Source organism: Tachyglossus aculeatus, chromosome 3 (assembly GCF_015852505.1).
Source record: "Tachyglossus aculeatus isolate mTacAcu1 chromosome 3, mTacAcu1.pri, whole genome shotgun sequence".
NCBI lineage: Eukaryota > Metazoa > Chordata > Mammalia > Monotremata > Tachyglossidae > Tachyglossus > Tachyglossus aculeatus.
Window position 1 is genome coordinate 78703708 of NC_052068.1, and position 22983 is coordinate 78726690.

General features: G+C 44.7%; 1 protein-coding gene across 1 annotated transcript in view; it reads left to right on the forward strand.

Annotated features, from left to right (window-relative positions):
• ALPK2 (alpha kinase 2) overlaps nucleotides 1-22983 on the forward strand; it is a 136094-nt gene that overhangs the window by 21120 nt on the left and 91991 nt on the right. Inside the window, exon 4 of the mRNA XM_038743298.1 lies at nucleotides 14035-15754. Coding sequence (XP_038599226.1) covers nucleotides 14035-15754 — 1720 coding nt within the window. The remainder of the gene's footprint in view (nucleotides 1-14034; nucleotides 15755-22983) is intronic.

Sequence of the window (22983 nt, forward strand, 5' to 3'; positions counted from 1 at the left end):
AAAAATACCATCATTATTATTATTATTATTACCCCAGCATTTAGAACAATGCTTGGCACATAGTAAGTGCTTAACAAAAACCATTATTATTATTTTTCACTGCATTGCCTTCCAACTCTACATAAAAATAAAACTCCTCACCATCGACTTCAAAGCACTCAATCTCCTTGCCCCCTCCCACCTCACCTCGCTTCTTTCCTGCAATGACCCAGCCCACACACTTTGCTCCTTTAGTGCCAACCTACTCACTGTACCTCAGTTTCACCTACCTCACCATCATCCTGCATCTGGCCTGAAACACCTTCCCTCTTCATATGCCACAGACAATAATTCTCCCCACTTTCAAAGCCTTATTGAAGGCACATCTCCTTTAAGAAGTCTTCCCTGACTAAGTCTTCTCCCTCTCATACCCTGCCCACAACGAGTTTACAGTCTAGATGCAAACCCTACACTCTGTGCTGTGCTAGCTAGTGGCTGTTGGCCTGCACCCCATTTAGAAAAGCAGCATGGTGTATTGAATAGAGCACGGGCCCGGGAGTCAGAAGGTCACGGGTTCTAATCCTGACTCCGCCACTTGTCTGCTGTGTGACCTTGGGCAAGTCACTTCACTCCTCTGTGCCTCAGTTACTTCATCTGTAAAATGGGGACTGAGACTGTGAGCCCTTGTGGGACAGGGACTGCAAGCAGCGTGGCTCAGTGGAAAGAGCACGGGCTTTGGAGTCGGAGGTCAGGGGTTCCAATCCCGGCTCTGTCAATTGTCAGCTGTGTGACTTTGGGTCTGTCACTTAACTTCTCTGTGCCCCAGTTACCTCATCTGTAAAATGGGGATGAAGACTGTGAGCCCCCCTTGGGACAACCTGACCACCTTGTAACCTCCCCAGCACTTAAGAACAATGCTTTGCACATAGTAAGCACTTAATAAATGCCATCATTATTATCCAACCCGATTTCCTTGTATCCATCCCAGTGTTTAGTATAGTGCCTGGTGCATAGTAAGCACTAAACAAATACCACAATTATTATATCATTATTATTGTTTCCCTTGCTCATACCTCACAGTGGAATGACCTGGACCTTCATTCATTCATTCAATTGTATTTATTGAGCACTTACTTTGTGCAGAGCACTATACAAAGCATTTGGGAGAGTACAATATAACAGTAAACAGACACAATCCCTGCCCACAATGAGCTGAAAGTCTAGAGAGTAAAAAATGTGTCCTTCTCTATTAAGTAGGAAATAACAAATTAAAAGAGCATTGTTTTCTACCTCAAAGTTAAGCAAAAATTAGAGCTAAACAACATGGGCCTGTGATCTCCCGTACACAGAATAAAGAGAGAAAGCCACGGCAGTGCATCAGATAAAAATCACGGGAAGGCAGGAACCCACACCTCAAAAGGCACACCCAGTCCCATGGCAAACTGACTGCTTTTGGTTCAGCATGAACAACAGCATCCTCAGCCCTCACGGAAACTACAGCTACAACAGGGAGACCGGCAGAGGAGCAAACCCAGCCGTCGGGGGAATGCAGTGTCAAGAGCACAGTCTTGGGAGTCAGAAGTCGTGGGTTCTAATCCTGGCTCCGCCACTTGTCTGCTGTGTGACCCTGGGCAAGTCATTTAACTTCTCTGTACTTTAATTTCCTCATCTGTAAATGAGGATCGAGACTGTGAGCCCCATGTGTGACAGGGACTGTGTCCAACCTGATTACCTTGTATCTACCCCAGTGCTTAGAACACAGAGTAAGTGCTCAACAAATTCCATAATTTTATTATTATTATTGTGGCAGGAGGCAAGGGGCAGCTACTCCATGAAAGTTGTGAAGGGAGGTTAAGTGACCTTAGCCCTTTGAGTGCCAGGTCTCATCATTTATAGGTTTCCTATCTGTGCTCCTCTTATACAATATAATAGATCATTAGGCCTTTGTGAGCCACTACCATATTTTGTCTCCTTTTGTGTAACATGTTATAGCAGTCGGTTTGATGCTCAGGGCCCAGGGGGTTTACAATAAAGACTATTAAATGAATGAATGCCTCCCAGTATTGGACATTTTTAGACATCACATGTCAAATCATAATCTCAGCCTACTTAAGAAGGAATTATTGGGAGGAAAGGAAAATTCATTTTGGCAGGATTTTTATCTCAGGCTGTTAGACTATATGGAGGGCTGAAGTTTAATGATTAACAGACACTCTCAGAATGAGCAGATAATAATGTTTGATAAATTAGAGCAATAGTCTGTCCACAGATAATTCTGGTTGTGTCCTTGTGATCAGAGAAGCAAGTGTGGCTTGATGGAAAGAAGATAGGCCAAGGAGTCAGGAGAGGTTCGAATCCTGGCTCTGTCCCTTGCCTGCTGTTGACTTAGGAAACATTACTTAAATTCTCAGTGCTTCATTTTCTTTATCTGTGAAATGGGGATTAAACACCTGTTCTCCCCCCTATTTAGAGTGTGAGCCCTGTGTGCAATAGGGACTATTTTGTAACCAGCGTGGCTCAGTGGAAAGAGCATGAGCTTTGGAGCCAGAGATCATGGGTTCAAATTCTGGCACTGCCAACTGTCAGCTGTGTGACTTTGGGCAAGTCACTTCACTTCTCTGTGCCTCAGTTACCTCATCTGTAAAAATGGGGATTAAAACTGTGAGCCCCCCATGGAACAACCCGATCACCTTGTAACCTACCCAGCGCTTAGAACAGTGCTTTGCACATAGTAAGCGCTTAATACCATCATAATTATTATTACTATTATTATTACCCCAGCACTTAGTACAGTGCCTGCCATGTAGTGAGCACTTAACAAATACCACAGAGAAAAAAAAACTTACGCCTTCCTTGTCGAATGTCAAAGCACGTTTGTTTCTTCTGACTTTGCTTCACCGTCCATCAATTGTCAGAAGAACATTTCCTAATTCTCCAATAATATTCTGTCCAAAATGTGTACTGAATATGAGCATTATGGGTGTACTGACTGCAAAATGGAAGAGGTATTTTGTACCACAGCCTGCAAGCATTTTAAAAGTATCATCTGCTTTTTTATGGTATTTGTTAAGTGCTTATTATGCCAGGTACTGTACTAAATCCTCAGGTCTTGTCCTGTCTTATGCTGTCAAGTCGTCTCTGACCCATAGCGATGGCATGGACACATCTCTCCCAGAACACCCTGCCTCCATCAACAACTGATCTGGTAGTGTATCCACAGAGTTTTCTTGGTAAAAATATGGAAATGGTTTACCATTGCCTCCTTCCACACAGTAAATTTGACTCATCCCTTGACTCTCTCCCATGAAACTGTTGCTCAGCACAGGTGAGTTTTAACTTGTAGCAGATTGCCTTCCACTTGCTAGCCACAGGGCAAGCTAGGAATGGAATGAATGGAATTGACAGGCCTCTGCTTGACTCCCCTTCCTGTAGTCGAGACTGGTAGAGTACTGGAGGGGAAATCCTGAGGTAGATATAAGATAATCAGGTTGGACACAGTCCATGTCCCACAGTTTTAATCTCCATTTTACAGATGAGGTAAGTGAGGCCCGGAGAAGTGACTTGCCCAAGGTCATACAGCAGACAAGTGATAGAGCTGGGATTAGACCTCAGATCCTCTGTTTCCCAAGCCTGTGGTCTTTCTAATATGCCACACTGCTTTTGTCACAGATTTGTCCCCAGAACGAAGTGCTGTTGGTCCTTTATGGCGCCTGGTAGTTCCTACGTTTTTCCTGAATGAATCCAGCAGATGCGCATTGTGGCCATTCTTCCAAGTGGATCTCACGGTCTCACGTGACCGTGGGGCCTCTTGAGTGGATAAATAAGTTCTGACGAGGGCTGCCCTTTTAGTCCATGTGGCAGTGAATCGCTTCTGGGAAAGTGTTGACCATCATCATGTTACACTTAGGACTTTGGCAGGTAAAAGTCTCCAAGGAGTCAGTGATTAGAAATCCAGCTGAGTCATAGACTTAAGGGTCTTTCTGTCCCATTTTAAAGAGTGTGTCTGGTGGTTTCTCTTTTTGTTTACTGAGCTGGTCCCAAATGCCCAAAACCTTCAAAAGCTGCAACAGAAACTGAGGCGAGCCCTCAGAACTTTGATATCAAGGTGAATGCAGGGAGGCTGATGTCCCGGGCATGGTTCTCTTCATCCATCCATCCTCAGCGAATATTTTTGTTCTGTTCTGTTCTGGCCCAGCCATAGCAGTGAAGGTAGAAGCTGCAGAGGGATGAATAGGAATAGGGTGGACTCAGTCCAGCCTATCTGAGTCATCCCAATTTGGGCAGTTCTGGGACTAGTCCGATTGCTTGGGTTCATTCTATGCTGAGGCAGAGTTCAGTATGGTATGGATGACCTGGTTCTACACTACATGCTTCAGATACAGGTTAAAGAACTGACAAGCCAAAACAGGAGATGACAAACCTGCACTTGACTTAACATATGGAAATAGAAATGAAAAGAACCGGCAAGAAAAGATAAAGGAGATCATGGGATGTGATAGTGGATTTGAAAATGGCTGAATCAGGGAACACCCGCCTAAATGGGATCTCCAGGAAAGGGAGTAAGGAGCTCTGATCTGATTTCAAACATTTTTCCACGCCATGAATGTATGGGAAAGTCAGTGGTAGGGCTAGTAAAGAGAAAGGGATGAAGAACAATCTCTTCTGAAACTGCTACGGGATAATTGCAGAGCTCTTGGCCTACTCACAGCCCCTGTTTCTGCCAGCCTCTGAGCTCCTGTATTTTTAAGTTAATAATCATCAGTCCTGCCCCTTTTTCTTCTATGGTTCCTGCCACTCCCCATTCCTCGGTCTGCTAGCTCCCCAGCTTGCAGTCGATCCTGAGTCTTTGACAATCCTAGCGAGCCACTACCCAACATGGTACAGCTTCCTGAGCATTCCGAGGCACTTCCAGTTACTATGCCCCGCTTGTTATTTTCCCTCTGCTGCCAATTTCGGCCCAAGCTGACACTTGGAAGCAAGGCACCAGTCAGGGACATGATGACTCAACAGCATTAAAATGACAAAGAGGAACCCAGAGAACATCAGTGGTTTGATGCTGACAGCCAAAAACAAAATGAAACAATCAATGGGACGAGATGTCTCCCCTGTCTCCCAACTCCAGGATCTACTTTGGGAGAGATGCCTCAGACTGTGTTCTGATTACTTCTTTGATTGGGGCCCTTCCATTAAATAGCTTCGGTAACCTCGGTGCATGGAGCACAGACCTGGAAGTTAGGAGGTCCGCTGTGTGACCCTGGGCAAATCACTTCACTTCTCTGGGCCTCAGTTACCTCAGCTGTAAAATGGTGATTGAGATTGTGAGCACCATGTGGGAAAGGGACTGTGTCCAAACTGATGTGCTTGTATCCACCACAGCACTTAGTACAGTGTCGGCACACAGTTAAGCACTTAACAAATACCATGATTATTTATTTAGCACTTAGTACAGTGCCTGGCACGTAGTAGTCGCTTAACAAATATCATAATTAATATTATTATTATATGTAAGGCAGTTTGATAGATTTCAGATAGGATCAACAGCACCTAAAGTCACGATGGTTGTTTTCTGAGATTCTACCTTTGGGTATCGAGTATAGTCATATGATACCTTGAATTTGTACCACATATTAATTGTTTTCCAAAACACTTTAAGGATGACATTTATTACTTACCTACTCAGTCCTACGTGGGTTTCACTGCTTAAGAGGGCTGGAGAACAGGTATTTTATCTCCATTTTACCAGTAAGGTAACTGAGGTGCAGAGAGGTTGAATGATTTACCTAAGATCACACAGCAGGTAAGAGGTGTAGCCAAGACTGGAAACCTGGTCTCCTGATATCCAGTCCTGTCTGCTTTCCGTTATGCCACATTACCTTATATTGCTTTTATAAAATCCTTAAGAGATAAGGAGAAACAGGAGGAAACTGAGGTCCAGAGAAGTTAGGTCACTTGCCCAGGGTCACACAGTGGGTCAGAGGCAGAACTGGGACTAGAATCCACATTCTCTGATTCCCAGACCCATTCTCTTCCCACAAAAGCGCACTGCCTTTCTATACTGACTTATCATGATCTAATTAGAAAGGAAGGGAGGTACTCACTCAGCCACATCTGCCCTTGATACCAGGTAGTGCTATAGACTGTCAAATAGTTGTTTGCAGAGCTTGTTTTCCTACTGTCTTGGAATTTGCTCACAGTAAAAACAACCTGACAATCGACCCGTTTTTTCTCTTCTGTTCATTTCTTTTTCAAGTTCTCTAAAACCTCAAAGCTATCCAGTACTAAATGGTGAATGGACTTGGGGGTTAGTCTGACCAGTATCATGACCGCTACAAAGGAAACCAGAGCCTTCTTCTATGCCCCTCACCTCCCGCATTCTTCACCATTAGGCCCCTTGCAATGGCTGTGCTTGTGTGCACTTGAATTAGGCCCAGTCGCTCTACAGGAAGTGTTAAAAGGATGTGGAGATATGCATGGCAGGACTACTGAAGTTCTGCTCCTCTCCTTCTATTCCTGCTCCAGGGCCTTTAAACGATTGCCAGCTGGTCCCTGGGGCTTGAAGGGGGAGAGGTGGGATCTTAATCTGGGTGGTGCTTGGCGCACCTTGGAAGAAATGAGCATCATAATTGCTCTAACCTGGGATGGACTAGTTTAAATAGTCACGGTTCAGGAATTGTTCCATTGAAAATTAATCTCGGCCCAATTCTGCCTACCCACTAATAGCAGAGATTTTGCTGTGCTGCGCTAGTTACATCACTGATCTTGCTCTGCTTCCCTCAGACTAGTAAAGCTGCCTGGCAGAGCAGAAAGCATTCCTGGCATTTTTCTGGGCCTCTCCAGCCATTTGCCCACCCTCAGATGCCCCCTTGCAGGGTTTCCTGGTACACGGATCCCAGAGAGTCTTGGAAAAGTGGTGGCAATGACATAGGGTGCAGTGTCTCCCCTCACCTCCCCACCACAGGCAATGCCTGGCAATCTGATGGATTCTTCAGCTAATCAGGAGACCTGTACTAGGAATCGCTCTCACAGAAAAAAAAAAAATCCCAGTCTTCAGAGCCTTGGGCCAGTTCCTTCCATCCTGACCATGTGAAATCAGGGCAAACAGTTCTAGGTCAGATTCACCTGGTGTTATTTGGCTGGTGAATTGGATACCGTAAGAACCATTAAGACCAGGCAAAATCTTTGAAACCTCTTAACCTCCCATTAGTTTGCCTCAAAAGACATTCTACTGATTCTGCTTCTCCAACAGCATTTCACTGACCAGGGGAAGAAAGCTGCAGGGCTCAGCTGCATTATCTGATTGAGCTATTTGTTACTCACAGGAAATCTGAGAGGAACAGAGTCATCTCTGGATTCCTGAGCTACAGCTGAGGGCTACAGTCCCCAGCAAATTCAAATTTGAAATATGTTCCTTAAGGCAGAGCTAGGAGAAAAACAAGATTCATGCATTCATTCAATCATATTTATTGAGCGCTTACTGTGTGCAGAGCACTGTACTAAGCACTTGGAAAGTACAATTTGGCAACAGATAGGGACAATCCCTACCCAGCAATGGACTCACAGAATCAGGCCCGTCTCAGTAATTTTAATTGCTCAGTCCTACCTTACTCTCTTCATTAGCTCAGGGGCATGGATGAATACCACTTCCTTGGGTGCCTTCAGGGTCTGTAGCTCATCAGGGTCAGCAGCTGCAGCAGAGGTCTTCAACAACACCCGCTGACAGAGAGATAGTGGTGTACAAGCTGTGCCTGCTTAGAGCTAATGGTGGCTTGGCCAAACATAATAGAGGCCAGGCCTTAGGCCTGTCATACCCTTACCCCATACCTCCAGGACCTAACCACATGGGAAAGAAGCAACTCCACTCCCATGCTTCCAGAATTTCCATCCACCCCTCCTCCAGCCCCACTTTTAGACTGTGAGCCCACTGTTGGGCAGGGACTGTCTCTATATGTTGCCAATTTGTACTTCCCAAGTGCTTAGTACAGTGCTCTGCACACAGTAAGCGCTCAATAAATACGATTAATGATGATGATGATGAAGCACTCAAAATCTGGCAGTGTATGATCTTTTCAAAGTTAAGAGCACTGGGAAGGCAACCGCTGTAGCTGTGGCTCTGACTTTTGTGACCGTCTGAGCCAACCACAGTACCTTACTGCTGTCACATTCATTGTCATCCTGCCTTTAAAATTTTTGTTTTATCTTTCTTTGTATGTCTATTGCCACACCCCTCCATTATTCTAGATTATGAGCCCAGGGACTGTGTCTCTATCTCATCCATGTATCCATGTCCCAATACTTAGTAACAGTGCTTTGCGCACAGTAGGAGCTAAATAAATACTATTACTACACTATGTTTGCACGTTTTTATTCACTCGAACTCAGGCAATGATATCATTAATTGTGTGACTTTGTGTGACATTACTTGTGTGACTTTGCCCAGCTGTGTGACTTTGGGCACAAAGTCCCAAAGAAGCAGCGTGGCTCAGTGGAAAAGAGCCCAGGCTTTGGAGACAGAGGTCATGGGTTCAAACCCCGGCTCCGCCAATTGTCAGCTGTGTGACTTTGGGCAAGTCACTTAACTTCTCTGTGCCTCAGTTACCTCATCTGTAAAATGGGGATTAAGACTGTGAGCCCCACGTGGGACAACCTGATCACCTTGTAACCTCCCCAGCGCTTAGAACAGTGCTTTGCACATAGTAAGCGCTTAATAAATGCCATTATTATTATTATTTGGGCAAGTCACAACTTCTCTGTGCCTCACTTACCTCATCTGTAAAATAGGGATTAAGACTGAGAGTCCCCTGAGGGACAACCTGATCACTCGTAACCTCCCCAGCGCTTAGAACAGTGCTTTGCACATAGTAAGCGCTTAATAAATGCCATTATTATTATTATTATTATTATTAATTCCAGGTGATAAGCATTTGATCCTTTTAATACTTAATATGTGAAGGACTTAGTAGAAGGAAATACAAAAAGAAAATTTAATTCCGTACTAGCTTTCACTGGGCGAGTCCTGTTGATATTGGTTTGGGGAAGCTCAAGCGGTAGCTGATTGGGTTTGTGTATTGGGGGTAGCACTGCCCCCTGCTGGATTAGAAAAATATATTAAATAAATTTAATTATTGAATTAATAATAATAATAATAATGGTATTTGTTAAGCACTTACTACGTGCAAATCACTGTTCTAAGTGCTGGGGGCATGCAAGGTGATCAGGTTGTCCCAAGTGGGGCTCACAGTCTTAATCCCATTTTACAGATGAGGTAACTGAGGCATAGAGAGGTTAAGTGACTTGCCCAAAGTCACACAGCTGATAAGTGGCGGAGCCAGATTTAGAACCCATGACCTCTAGATTAGTCATCCAGTCAATCTTATTTCTTGAGCGCTTACTGTGTGCAGAGCACTGCAGTAAGAGCTTGGGAGAGTACAATATAACAATAAACAGACACATTCCCTGCCCACAATGAGCTTAATAATTCCATCTACTGCTTCTATTTCTAATTCCTCCTGGGTGCCATGGTCCATGTTTTAAGAGAACACAGATACTATTCATTCATTCATTCAATCGTATTTATTGAGCACTTACTGTGTTCAGAGCACTGTACTAAGCGCTTAGGAAGTACAAGTTGGCAACATATAGAGACAGTCCCTACCCAGAAATGGGCTCACAGCCTAGAAGGGGGAGACAGACAATGAAACAAAACATATTAACAAAATAAAATACATAGAATAGTAAATATGTACAAGTAAAATAGAGTAATAAATCTGTACGAACATGTATACAGGTGCTTTGAGGAGGGGAAGGAGGGAGGGCAGGGGGGATGGGGAGGGGGAGAGGAAGGAGTGGGGGAGAGGAAGGAGGGGGCTCAGTCTGGGAAGGCCTCCTGGAGGAGTTGAGCTCTCAGTAGGGTTTTGAAGGGAGGAAGAGAGCTAGCTTGGCGGATGTGCGGAGGGAGGGCATTCCAGGCCAGGGGGAGGACATGGGCCGGGATTCGACGGTGGGACAGGCAAGAACGAGGCCCAGTGAGGAGGTTAGCGGCAGAGGAGCAGAGGGTGCGGGCTGGGCTGTAGAAGGAAAGAAGGGAGGTGAGGTAGGAGGGGGCGAAGTGATGGAGAGCCTTGAAGCCGAAGGTGAGGAGTTTTTGCCTGATGCATAGGTTGACTGGTAGCCACTGGAGATTTTTGAGGAGGGGAGTAACATGCCCAGAGAATTTCTGCACAAAGATGATCCAGGCAGCAACATGAAGTATAGACTGAAGTGGGGAGAGACAGGAGGATGGGAGATCAGAGAGGAGGCTGATGCAGTAATCCAGTAGGGATAGGATGAGAGATTGAACCTGCAGGGTAGCGGTTTGGATGGAGAGGAAAGGGCGAATCTTGGCGATGTTGCGGAGGTGAGACCGGCAGGCTTTGGTGACGGATTGGATGTGAGGGGTGAACGAGAGAGCAGAGTCGAGGATGGTACCAAGATTGCAGGCTTGTGAGACGGGAAGGATGGTAGTGTCGTCTACAGTGATGGGAAAGTCAGGGAGAGGGCAGGGTTTGGGAGGGAAGATAAGGAATTCAGTCTTGGACATATTGAGTTTTAGATGGAGGGCAGACATCTAGATGGAGATGTCTTGAAGGCAGGAGGAGACACGAGCCTGAAGGGAGGGAGAGAGATTCTCAATATTTGGTGGAATCGGGGAAATTAACCCTAAGATTGCTAACGCCTAAGTGCTAAGACCTCAGAGTCTCCTCCAGAACAAAACTCCAGAGAGGAGTACCATCAACTAGTAGCCCTACTGTCTCCTTCTCCATGTCCATGGAGGCAGCTTGGCTTAGTGGCTAGAGCGCAGGCCTGGGAGTCAGAAGGTCATGAGTTCTGATCCTGGCTCTGCCACCTGTCTGCTGTGTGACCATGGGCAAGTCACTTCACTTCGGTGGGTCTCAGTTACCTCATCTGTAAAATGGAGATTGAGACTGTGAGCCCCATGTGGGACAGGGACTGTATCCAACTGGATTGCTTGTATCAATCCCAGAGCTTAGTATACTGCCTGGTGCATAGTAAGTGCTTAACAGATACCATAATTATTGTTATCAGGTTGAAACTGTGCTGGCTGTGGGATGGCAGGGAAGGGTCTGTAGAGCAGGGGAGCAGAGGCAGGGCAGCAATTTTTCCATCTTTGGCAGCCCTTTCCTGCCAAGCCCTGATAGGCTCCATTTTACTGCAGGCTGCCTTGTTTTCTCAATGCCTCAGACTATTAGGACTAGAACCGGGTGAAAATGGAGAGCGTACTTGGAGGAGGGTAGCCCTTACAGAAGTGACACCTGCCCCCATCCACAGCTCATTCCTGTGGCTCTTGGAACTCTTAGTAGAGGAGGTTAAGAGCAGATGAGAGAGGGGAAGAGACGGGCAGGGTAAACTTTAAGAGGTGGACAGAGCAGTTTGGGGATTTGGAGGAGGGGTCAGTCTGTCAGGGAGTAGAGCAGAGTGGGGTTTTGTGGGAAGTGTGAAGGGGCAGGGGATGGTAGCAAAAGGATGGGGTGAATGGGAATCGGAGGAGGTGGGAGGAAGAAGGGACAAGTACGGAATTACAGGTGTCTGTGACCGTGCAGTGGTAGCTAGTGAATGTGTGTCTCCATCACATAGCGTGCCGATCTTAGCCAATACTGATCTCTGGGCAATGAGAAGGGCTGAGCCTTCCTTTCCTGGACTTTCCAGGAACATTCTGTTCCTATATGAGCTGATTAGTTCTGGCCCAATCTCTCCACCAGCTCTCCTCACATAATAGAATAGAGTGGCTTTCACCCTCCAGGAAGGACAAGTCTTTCTCTGCCATACATTAGTATCATGAAATTAGGGGATATTTCTCAACATGTGGTTTGGGATCCTTCCAAAGAACATTTTTGGGGCCTTTCACTCTTCTCTGGTTGGTCCCAACATTCCCTGGGGAAGATGAAGTACAGCCCTCAATCTCCCTGCCTCTTGCTCTGATAGACTATGAAATAAGGCAATGCAGGACTGCCCCATATGAACCCAGACCAGGAGTCTGAATGGGTGTCCATCCTGAAATCTGGCAAGATCCAAGAAGGCCAGATCTCATTTCCAGGACAATGGGGAGGTGGCCGTGTATGTATGCTCTGGGCCTTGGGGAGGGCCAGTATTTTGTGTTCAGAGAAAGGCCATATAGGAACTTCCTGCACTTCCTTTTAGTTCAGTCCAGGTTGCTGAACTTCCTGTGGGCAACCATCCCTTCAACCCTAGGAAATTTAAAATGGGAATGGGAGGAAGGGAGAGGGAAAAGGGGCTCTCCCAGCTGGATCCTAACCTGCCATTCCAGGACTCAGCCTCTGCTGAGTCTAGTGTCATAATGAAGGAAAGGAACCAGGGAAGCCCACAAAGCTATAGCGGTAGAATAGGAGCCCCTTCCTGCATTGATCATTTGAGGACACAGAGGATGGAAAGAGACAAGAGAACCCAGTCCACACCTGAGCCAATGAAGCACAGTGCCCAGTAAGAACTCTACCTGGCTGCCCTCATTTCATAGATTCTATACCTTGAATTAGTAAGGGTATTTTTTGATTTGTCCAAAGGTTATCTCATTTTGTCCTTACAACATCTTGTGAGATAAGGTAAGGCAGATAGTATAACCCCCATTTTACAGGTGAGGAAACTGGGAGGATTGTGAACCAAATCTTCTGACTGCCAAACCCACATGCTGTCCACTAGTGACACAACCTCTACTGCCCTTTGGCACCTGGGCCCCAGGGTTAAGTTGAGTCAGCAATACAACCAAACCTGGCCAGACTCCTCAAAGTTCAGTCCACTCCAGACCTTACAAATTCCTGTTTCAAGAGAGAAGGCCTATTCCAGATTAAAGCAGCTTGGGCCCATGGAGCAGTTCAATCAATCAATCAATCAATCATATTTACTGAATGCTTACTGCTTACTAAGGGCTTGGAAGAGTACAATATAATGGAGTTGGTAGATACGTTCCCTACCTACAAGGAGCTTACAGTCTAGAGAGAAAGAATTACACCCAACATAAGAAGCAGCATGACTTAGGGGCAAGAGCACAGCCTTGGAAGTCAGAGGATGTGGGTTCTAATCCTTCCTCTTCCATTTGCCTGCTTTGTGAACTTGGGCAAGTCACTTCAGATCTCTGGGCCTCAGTTTCCTCATCTGCAAAATGGGTATTAAGACTGTGAGCCCCACATGGGACAACCTGATTACCTTGTATCTACCCCAGTGCTTAGAACAGTGCTTGGCATATAGTAAGCACTTAACAAATACATATTATTATTATTATTATGAGGTACAAACCCCCTGAGATTAAGAGTCTCTTCCTCTACTGACTGAGCAAGCCGAGCACACATATGTACATATGTGTACAGTTGTGAACATGCACCTTATCCAATCCAGCAACAATTAGTCCTGCTTCACTGAGGCTCCTGCAACTGTTTGGTGGCAGATGAAGTTGGCCTGGACTGGACAGCATGGGCTGAGATCGACACTGGATTGGGTCAGGCCTGAGAAGAGAGAACAGCCTGCATGAGGCTCTCATCCCAGATTCCAGTAAACACTGCCCGTTTTTCAGCATGAATCCGAACAACAGGTTTGAACGTGCATTAATAAGATTGGACCTTCAGAATAAGTCCTCAGGAGCTGAATTTAACAGTGTTTTCCAACCAAATAGTGGATGGTGCTGCTAAAAGCCAAACCAATCTTACCATGATCAGGGACACTTGGGGAGTTTTTGGTTGGTGAGAAGATATTGGCCTGGTTCCTAACAGGCTCTGTTGTTACTTGTCCTGTTGCAGTCAAGTTGGGCTGAATGATGGCACATAAGTAGCAGTTCGTCACTCAAAGGAAAGGGAGATGGAATTTTCTCAAATTCTAGAAAAACCTACTTAATAAAGCTTTTTTAAAAAAAGCGAAACCGAGAAGGGAAATCTGTAACTGACATTTTTCTCTTGAAATTTTTGACCTTTAGAAACTATTGAGAAGAGTTTGTAGAAAAGCTGCATCATATTGTAAACAATGTATATTTTTCCCTTCCCTCTTTCCTTCCAGCTGCACCCAGAAAGATGCTGCCGTTTATCAGATTTCAGCTCGAAACTGTTTTGGAATGATCTGTTGTTCCGCTTTTATTCAAGTTAAGCCCTTTGCAAAACACCAACTTTTTCCTGACCTGAAGGATGACATTGCTAGTGAGAGGAAAAAAACAGAGGCAGGTCAAAAGAAAGATTCATCTCAGGTTGATCAAAAGGAACAGGCTTTTGAAGTGGAAGGAAATTTCTCATCCCAGGATACTTCCTCTTCAACTTCAACCAATGCTTCCCTTCCCCATGCCAGCAGCCCATGCACATTGCCATCACTGGAAACCAATGACCATAATACGTGTTGTTGGGAAGAAAATGCAGACGTCACAGACAAGGGTAAATCCCAACATGATTACTACCATCAAATTTACCCAGAGGAAATTGCAGATGATTTGTTTTTCCCTAAGAAAAGTGATGCTGCTGAAAAACGAGGGAAATGTTGCAGCAGGAAAATGCATTCCAAACCATCAAACCTAACTGATGATCACAAGGACAGCTCCGATCCTAAAGAAGAAGTCTTCATTTCGAGACCACGAGATCCTAAGATGCAGAAATACATCAGTTCCTGTATCCCTCTGACTGAGATACCCTCATCCAATTCCCCCCGTAACAGGCTCTCAGTTGATCAACATTTCTCTCTACAGGTTGCCTGTGAAGGAGGCACTCACCTTGAACTTTTGCCAGAAACAGACCTTCCTTACAAGGAAGAGTGTTTGGACGATGACCTTGAGTATTTGGATTGTTCCAATGTTATGATGGATTACTCGGAGGGAATTTGGCAAAAGGAGGTGCAAGGGCTTGACCCTGTATTTTTATTAGAAAGCAAAGAGGAGACAGGAGTCAGTGAGGGTTGCCTGGGTGGGTGGAAGAATTTCCTCAGTGAGAAGGGTGGTCAGTTTCAGGTGTCGGATAACACAGAGCCTATGGATACAGCCATTAGCTTCTGCGTTCCTCACTCAAAACCTAAAGAGGTAGCTGGAAGGAACAGTCTAGCCACATTCAGTCCGACCACCTCCCAAACAGGAATGACTCTTACGCTGGGGCACCATCAAGATGAGACATCCACTGTGAAAGACAGAGAGAGATACGAGCTACCTATCCCTTCTGCAGCTGTGGAAAATGATTATCCTGGAATTGAAGAAGAAGGCACAAAGGGTCGTCAAACAGGAGATCTCCCTATTGGCGGCCCAATGAACATGAACAGTGTACGGGCAAAACCTTCACCTCGAGGGTTGGAAAAATCTGCGGGAAGCCACATTTTAGAGGCAACAGCCGAAAACCGTCCAGCAGGAGCCCCAGCCCAAAGGAAGGGCTTGAAAAAATTAGTCAGGGTGAAGCGGCCAGGGGACAAGGAAAAACTCCAGCAGCTCAACTGCAACCTGAAAGAAAGCGTCCCAGAAGGGGGCTTTGATCTCTTAGTTCCCGAAGAAATCGGCAAACGGGACCCGGTCCGGAGTGATTCCGGAGATGGTTTCCGAGTAACAGCCAACACTACTATTTTGCAAACCCGATTCCAGGGAAGAAAATGTGCCATTCCAACCCAAGCACAGAAGCAGGAAATAAAATCTCTTAAAAGCCCAGTGGATTCCATTCCACAAGGAGGAGGAGGTACAAACTGCAAGTGGAAAGAGAAGTGGACTGGACGCCCATTGGAGATCAGTCAGGTGTTAAGTTCAGGTGCCTGTCTGCAGGTAAGAGTTTATTTTAAAAATCTTCTGACAGGAGGTTTTTCTCCCCTTCACTTGGTTTTTGCGGGGGTCGAACAATAAAGTAAATCAAAAGTAAGACCTCAGATACCAGTAAGGTTCTTGAAGGTAGCAGCTGCTGCCGCTGCTAGAAAGGAACTCTGGTTTTGAAAAAGGCCCAGATAAGCCATAAGCCATCCTAATTATAGAAAAAGACCGATAGTAGTAAGAGGCTCTAATGGAATTGGGGACAGCTGAATTGAGAAATCTGATATTTAATCCATTACATATGTCTTTATGAAGCAGGCCCTCTATTCAGAAAGTTTTGCAAACAAATGTTGTGCTTATAGTTCCTTTTTAGAAATGACTGTCTTTTTGATTGGGTAATCAGGGGACTTTAAAAATATCTAAGATCTGATTTGAGAAGAAGATGCAACATTTTTACTGACTCCCAAATATTGGTAGAATCGATTATATGAAAATCATTCTGTTTGATCCTGTAATTCCAACACCTTAGGGGTTTATTTGATTTTGATGATGAAATATAAAAAGATAAGAGAAGTTAGAAAGCCAATTGCAAGGTCCACTCTTGTTTGGGAGACACTCTATTAAATAGCAAGATTAAATTCATGAAAATCATTTAAGCAAAAAGAAAGTTACACCTTGAGAAATACATCCATTTATTAAATTATAATGAGCATCAGATTGGCTCATACCATCTTACCAGAAATAATTTCTTACATTGATGCAAAGTGATGTCCTTTGATTGAAAGGATACGCACCTTAATTTTTGGAAGGGGTTGTCATACATAGCCTTTTTCTACACATTTTCAAGATTTGTCACACTTGCTTGAGGACAATCTTTGAAACATGAGTAGCCAAAGCCCATCCCATATCTACAGACTCAGCCCACTGATTCCTGTCCACACACTCTACGTATTTCTCCCCTGATCTTATTTAAACGAGCAGTTCCCATGTAACCAATTTACCTCAGAGCTATGTGTCAGAGGGCAATTTATATCCAGGGATCCAATCCAACAGAAGTCTGACATGCACTGAAACATGAAGAGGACTAGCTTGGGGTCCTACCTAAGGGCTCTATTGAGAGAAAGGAACATTGATCAGATGTAAACCAGCTGTAGACTCGGCTTCTGCAGTTCTGAGGGAATGCTGAGCTCGCAGAGGAGCTGACTTCTCCACGTGGAAATCCCAGTGACTTCAGAAGAAGCTGTGCCCTCAGGATCAGCTCAATGTCACACAGGCGGGAGTGAGGGACAAGCCCACTGTTCCCATTTGTTTCCCTCTGTTAGACCAGGATTGGTTTACCCTTAGTCTTGTTGCATTGGTCCAGTGTAACAATACGGATGGTAAACCAATCCTCTTGTTTATTTGCAGAATTCCCCAGAGCCACCTCCACCTGCCAACATTAGATTATGGGGTAAATTCCTTGGAAGACGACTGACTGAAGAAATCTTGAAACTAGCAAGTGTTGGAGAATTATAGATTTTATAACAACTCCAAGGAGCACAGAATTGTCAGATTTTCTGAGGTAAAAGACTGAAGTTTTTCAGGCGTCATTAAGGACCACAGGAAACATTTTCACCACAGGGAATGATCAGTCTTACCAGAAAATCTGTGGAAATCTGTCCATTTAAACTAATGAGGCTCTCGCACAAATCTGAATTTGTGGTTATTTTAGCCTTAATTGGGATGTTCTCATCAGGCATTAGGAATTTGCCCAAAACTGGAAACACAATATAGACCCCGATCACTAGCTAAGCCACAGGATATTTTGAGACCTGATTCAGTCCATTTCCACGGCCTCCCTCTGCCCTCAGTGGTCCCCCAACAAGTCTCACATACCTTTAAGTGTCTTTTGAGGAAGCAGCGTGGCGCAGGGGAAAGAGCATGGACTTTGGAGTCAGAGGTCATGGGTTCAAATCCCGGCTCTGCCAATTGTCAGCTGTGTGACTTCGGGCAAGTCACTTAACTTCTCTGTGCCTCAGTTACCTCTTCTGGAAAATGGGGATGAAGACTGTGAGCTCCCCGTGGGACAGCCTGACCACCTTGTAACCTCCCCAGTGCTTAGAACAGTGCTTTGCACATAGTAAGTGCTTAATAAATGTCATTATTATCATTAATATTATTATTATTTTGATAGACCCAGAGATCTCAAATTCTAAACATTCTATTTGCTTTTTTCCCTTACCAACCCTCAGGGCCTTAAAGATGATATGTTTTTCTAGTCACTGTTTTTTTCCCCCATCCCCCACCACCTGACCCAATGAGGCTATTCAGAAGGTCATCTCTTGCCTAAATCCACATCGATAGGAGGTTGGATTGAATGCTGAGCCTTCTCTCTTACAGAGTGTGAGAGCACTCTGCTGTTGCCTCTCTTAATATAGCCCTTGTTTGGGTCTAGTACCCAGCCATTAATCACATTAATAGAAAGTCTCCAGGTTAGCTAAAGGGCTTTGAGGGCTCTGAGGAAAGAGGGTACACTAGGACAGCTTGAATCCTGGCCAAGGGTCATGCTGCAACCCCTTCATCAGTTTCTTGTAGCTGTAGTTTAATCCTAGTATCCTGAGCCAGCTCCAGACTCAGGAATTGAATTCTGGACATCTAAAGTTTCCTCTGAAGGGTAATATCTTGGTCACTATTATCTGAGAAACTCCTGTCCTTCTAAAGACCTGTCAAGTTAACCCTGAAGTAAATTCCTGTACTTTTGGTGTGGAAATTAGCTGCGGCCGCAGTCCGGGATATTTCTTGCCAGGGGAAGAGAAATCCAGTATTAGTCTGGAGCCATTTGTTGAAATCTCTGATACTATTGGAAATAATATGCACTTCTATTGAGTAGAACCCTTATGATCAGTCTTTAGCAGTGGCAAACATTGCCAAATCTCCTAACACCTCTTGATTCAATCAATCCATCTATCAGTGGTATTTATTAAGCATTTACTATGTGCAGAGCCCTGTACTTGTACTTGCACTTGGGAGAGTACAATATAGAAAGAGTTCAGCTCTCATCCGGATTCTCTGGGCTCTACATACAGTAAGGGCTCAATAAATACAACTGACATTGATAATAATCGCCTTTACAACTGGAGAATTGGGCAACAGACTTCTCCAGGGATCAGGACATGGACAGATCTGGTCTGAAAATTCAGGCAATGAAATATCCTAGTCAGGTCAGTCAGCTAGAGCAAACCCTGCCCGTTAGAAAGAAGACGGGGGGAGAGTGGTAGGAGTAAGACTTTAAGGACTTCTTATGTACTAGAACTGGCAGGTTGGATCAGTAACTAATGCCCACCAAATACAAATTAATTCACTTGGAAGCTTAGCTTTATAGCTCCAAGTTAACTCAGATCCAGAGAGATTTTGTGATTTCACTAATACCATGCACCACATTAGTGGTAGACCCAAATCAGAATTTAAGAGTGACTAGTCACTTAACTAAACAATAAGCCGAAGTATGGTAAAATTAAGTTGTCAATTACAATGTACTGAGCAGTTATTTGAACTGTTATTAACACTGAGTTCTATTTTCTGATTGTATCTGGGAAGGCCTTGATGTGAACTCTCTATAGCTAACCGAAACTCTAACCTGAGTGGTGTGGCTTAGTGGAAAGAGCATGGGCTTGGGAGTCAGAGGTTGTGGGTTCGAATCCCGGCTCCACCACTTGTCAGCTATGTGACTTTGGGCAAGTCACTTAGCTTCTCTGTGCCTCAGTTACCTCATCTGTAAAATGGGGATTTAGACTGTAAGTCCCATGTGGGACAACCTGCTGACCTTGTATCTACCCCAGTGCTTAGAACAGTGCTTGGCACATAGTAAGCACTTAACAAATACCATAATTATTAATTATTATTATTATTAACCCCAAATCCAACCTTAACCCTAACCGAACCCTAACTACATAGCAAGTGCATGGGCTTGGGAGACAGAGGATGTGGGTTCTTATTCTGGCTCCACCCCTTATCTTCTGAAGGAGGGGAGAGTAATTGTCTGTCAGATTTGAGGAGGGAGGATGTTCCAAGTCAGAAGCAGGATGTGGGTGATGGGCCAGTGGTGAGATGGGCAAGTTCGAAGTTTAGTACTGGAGGAGTGAAGTGTGTGGGCTGGTTTGTAGGAGAGAAGCAAGTTGAGGTAGGAGAGGGAAAGGTGATGGAATGCTTTAAAGCCAGTGAGGAATTTTTGTTTGATATAGAGGTGGGTGAGCAACCACTGGAGTTTTTTTTTTGAGGAGGGGGCTGACATGTCCTAATGTTTAATATAAATAAATAAATTATAGTAAGTGCTATGGGGCTGGGAGGGGGATGAATAAAGGGAGCATGTCAAGGTGATGCAGAAGGGAGAGCTTTCATTTTGGGGATTTTTCAATAACTTTTTCAGTTAATACAAATATATATCAATCAATCAATCAATAAATCATATTTATTGAGCACTTACTGTGTGCAGAGCACTGTACTAAGCGCTTGGGAAGTACAAGTTGGCAACATATAGAGACAGTCCCTACCCAACAGTGGGCTTACAGTCTAATATACACATATTTACCTATCCACTTCATTTGTCCAAGGACGAGAGAGCTCATAAAAATTTCCCCGCTTTGGTAACTATGACCTGGTTGGGTCAGCCTGTATTTGAGCTCACTCTTCTCCCTACCCTCCCTCCCATGGACACACAAGGGAAGTGGAGGACAAATCACATTATAGATATGCAGAAGACATTGTGCATACCCTTGCATCAATAGTTTTTCCACTATTGTTGAAAGAATCTTAGGCATCTCTGAATCTGCTATGCACAAAGGGAGAATGAGGGATGCCTATGTGAATGTGAACAGATTGGCTTCACTGACACTGACTGTCCACTCCTGGTTCTCCGACTATTCCTCTGGCTGCTCATTCTCAGTCTCTTTCATGGGCTCCTCCTCTGCCTCTCATCCTCCAACTGTGGGAGTCACTCAAGGCTCAGTCCTGGGCCCACTTTTAATCTACATTTATGCCCAATCCCTTGGAGAATTCATTTGTTCCCAGGGCTTCAACTACCGCCTTTATTTGGGTGATTCCCAAATCTACATCTCCAGCCCTGATCTCTCTCCCTCTCTGCAGTCTTACATTTCCTCCTTCCTTCAAGACATCTCTACTTGTTTTGTTGTCTGTTTCTCCCTTCTAGACTGTGAGCCCATTGTTGGGTAGGGACCGTCTCTATATGTTGCCGACTTGTACTTCCCAAGTGCTTAGTACAGTGGTCTGCACACAGTAAGCGCTCAATAAATATGATTGAATGAATGAATGAATCTCAAACTAAACATGTTCAAAACAAAACTACTTATGTTATGTTACTCCTTATGTTACCTTATGACAGGAGAACAAAATTCCTCCTGTCCTGATTTTCCCATGACTGTACAAAGTACCACCATCCTTCTCATCTCACAAGCCTGTAACCTTGGTGTTATCCTTGGCTCATCTCTCTCATTCATTCATTCATTCAATCATATTTATTGAGTGCTTACTGTGTGCAGAGCACTATACTAGGTGCTTGGGAAGTACAAGTTGGCAACATATAAAGATGTTCCCTACCCAACAACGGGTTCACAGTCTAGAAGACACATCTCTCACCCACAGTGATCTTACAGTTAAGAGGGGGAGACAGACGTTAATATAAATGTCTAAAGGGGAGAGCATTAGGGGTGTTCTAGGGGGAGTACTTGGAAATCGTTGGAAGGTAGTTTGTACTTATAATAATAATAATTATCTTGGTATTTGTTAAGCCCTTACTATGTGCCAAGCACTGTTCTAAGAGCTGGGGGGGATACAAGGTAATCAACGTTGTCCCATGTGGGGCTCACAGTCTCATCCCCATTTTACAGATGAGGGAACTGAGGCACAGAGAAGTGAAGTGACTTGCCCAAAATCACACAGCTGACAAGTGGTGCAGCCGGGATTAGAACCCATGACCTCTGACTCCCAAGCATAATAATTATGGTATCTGTTGAGCGCTTTCTATGTGTCGAGCATTCTAAACACTGGGGTAGATACTGGGTAATCAGGTTGGACACAGTTCCTGCCCCAAGTGGGGCTCAGAGTCTTAGTTCCTATTTTGCAGATGAGGTAACTGAAGCACAGAGAATACCATCAGAAAATGCCATCATTAATGGTATTTACTGAGCACTTATTTTGTGCATATGAGGATGGTTGTACACACTAGCCATGAGAACAGGGCTCCTTAGTCACAACATATATAACATGCCTTAGTAAATAGTGAGTAAAATAATTAAATAACACTGGCAGGCCTGGTGGTGGGGATATTGAACAATGAATTGAGGCTTGAGGATCCAAATCAACCATGCTTCCAGTGAGTGGCAGTCATGTCCCTCTCGTCTGCATTACCGTTGGCTGACGGGAAGAGAACCACCAGCAGGACTTCGCAGCCCAGTGTTGCTTCAAAACCCTGCCAAATTTCCAAGAGGGCTCTGAACTGCAATTCACTCAGTGAACTCTCAGGGCCCTACGTGCTAAAGTGTTCCCATTTGGCATCAAATAGTCAATTAAAACCTAACAGGAGCCTGCAGAAACTGAATCTGTGTACCAACTCTGGGTCACCCTGGGCAATGGAAGAGGCGAGGTGAGAGAAGCAAGATTGTTGTAGAAAAATATAATCCTCAGATCACTCAAAGTGATATTAACAATAATAATAATTGTGGCCTTTGTTATGTGCCAGACACTGTACTAAGCTCTGGGGTGGAGATGTGCAAATCAAGTTGGATATAGTTCCTGTCCCACAAGGAGCTCAGTCTTAATCCCCATTTTACAGATGAGGTAACTGAGGCACAGAAAAGTGAAGTGACTTGCCCAAGTCACAGAGCAGACACATGGTGAAGCAGGGATTAGAAACCCAGGTCCTTCTGATTCCCAGGCCATGGCTCTATCCACGAAGCCGCACTGCTTTTCTTTCGACTTGAATATCCATATTCATCAAGGTTTTTCCTCTAGACTGTAAGCTCGGTGTGGGCAGGAAATATGTCTACCACTTCTTTTGTACTGTAGTCTCCCTAGTGCTTAGTAAGGTGCTCTTCACACAGTAAGCGCTCAATAGATATCATTGACTGATTGGTTGATTATTCCTGAGCAACCAGAAATTTGCCACACTGGATGATTTAAATCTGGGGTTCCGTTCACCATCCGCTTAAGGTTCAAATGAGCACAGATATGGCTAAATGCGGACAAAGGGAGGG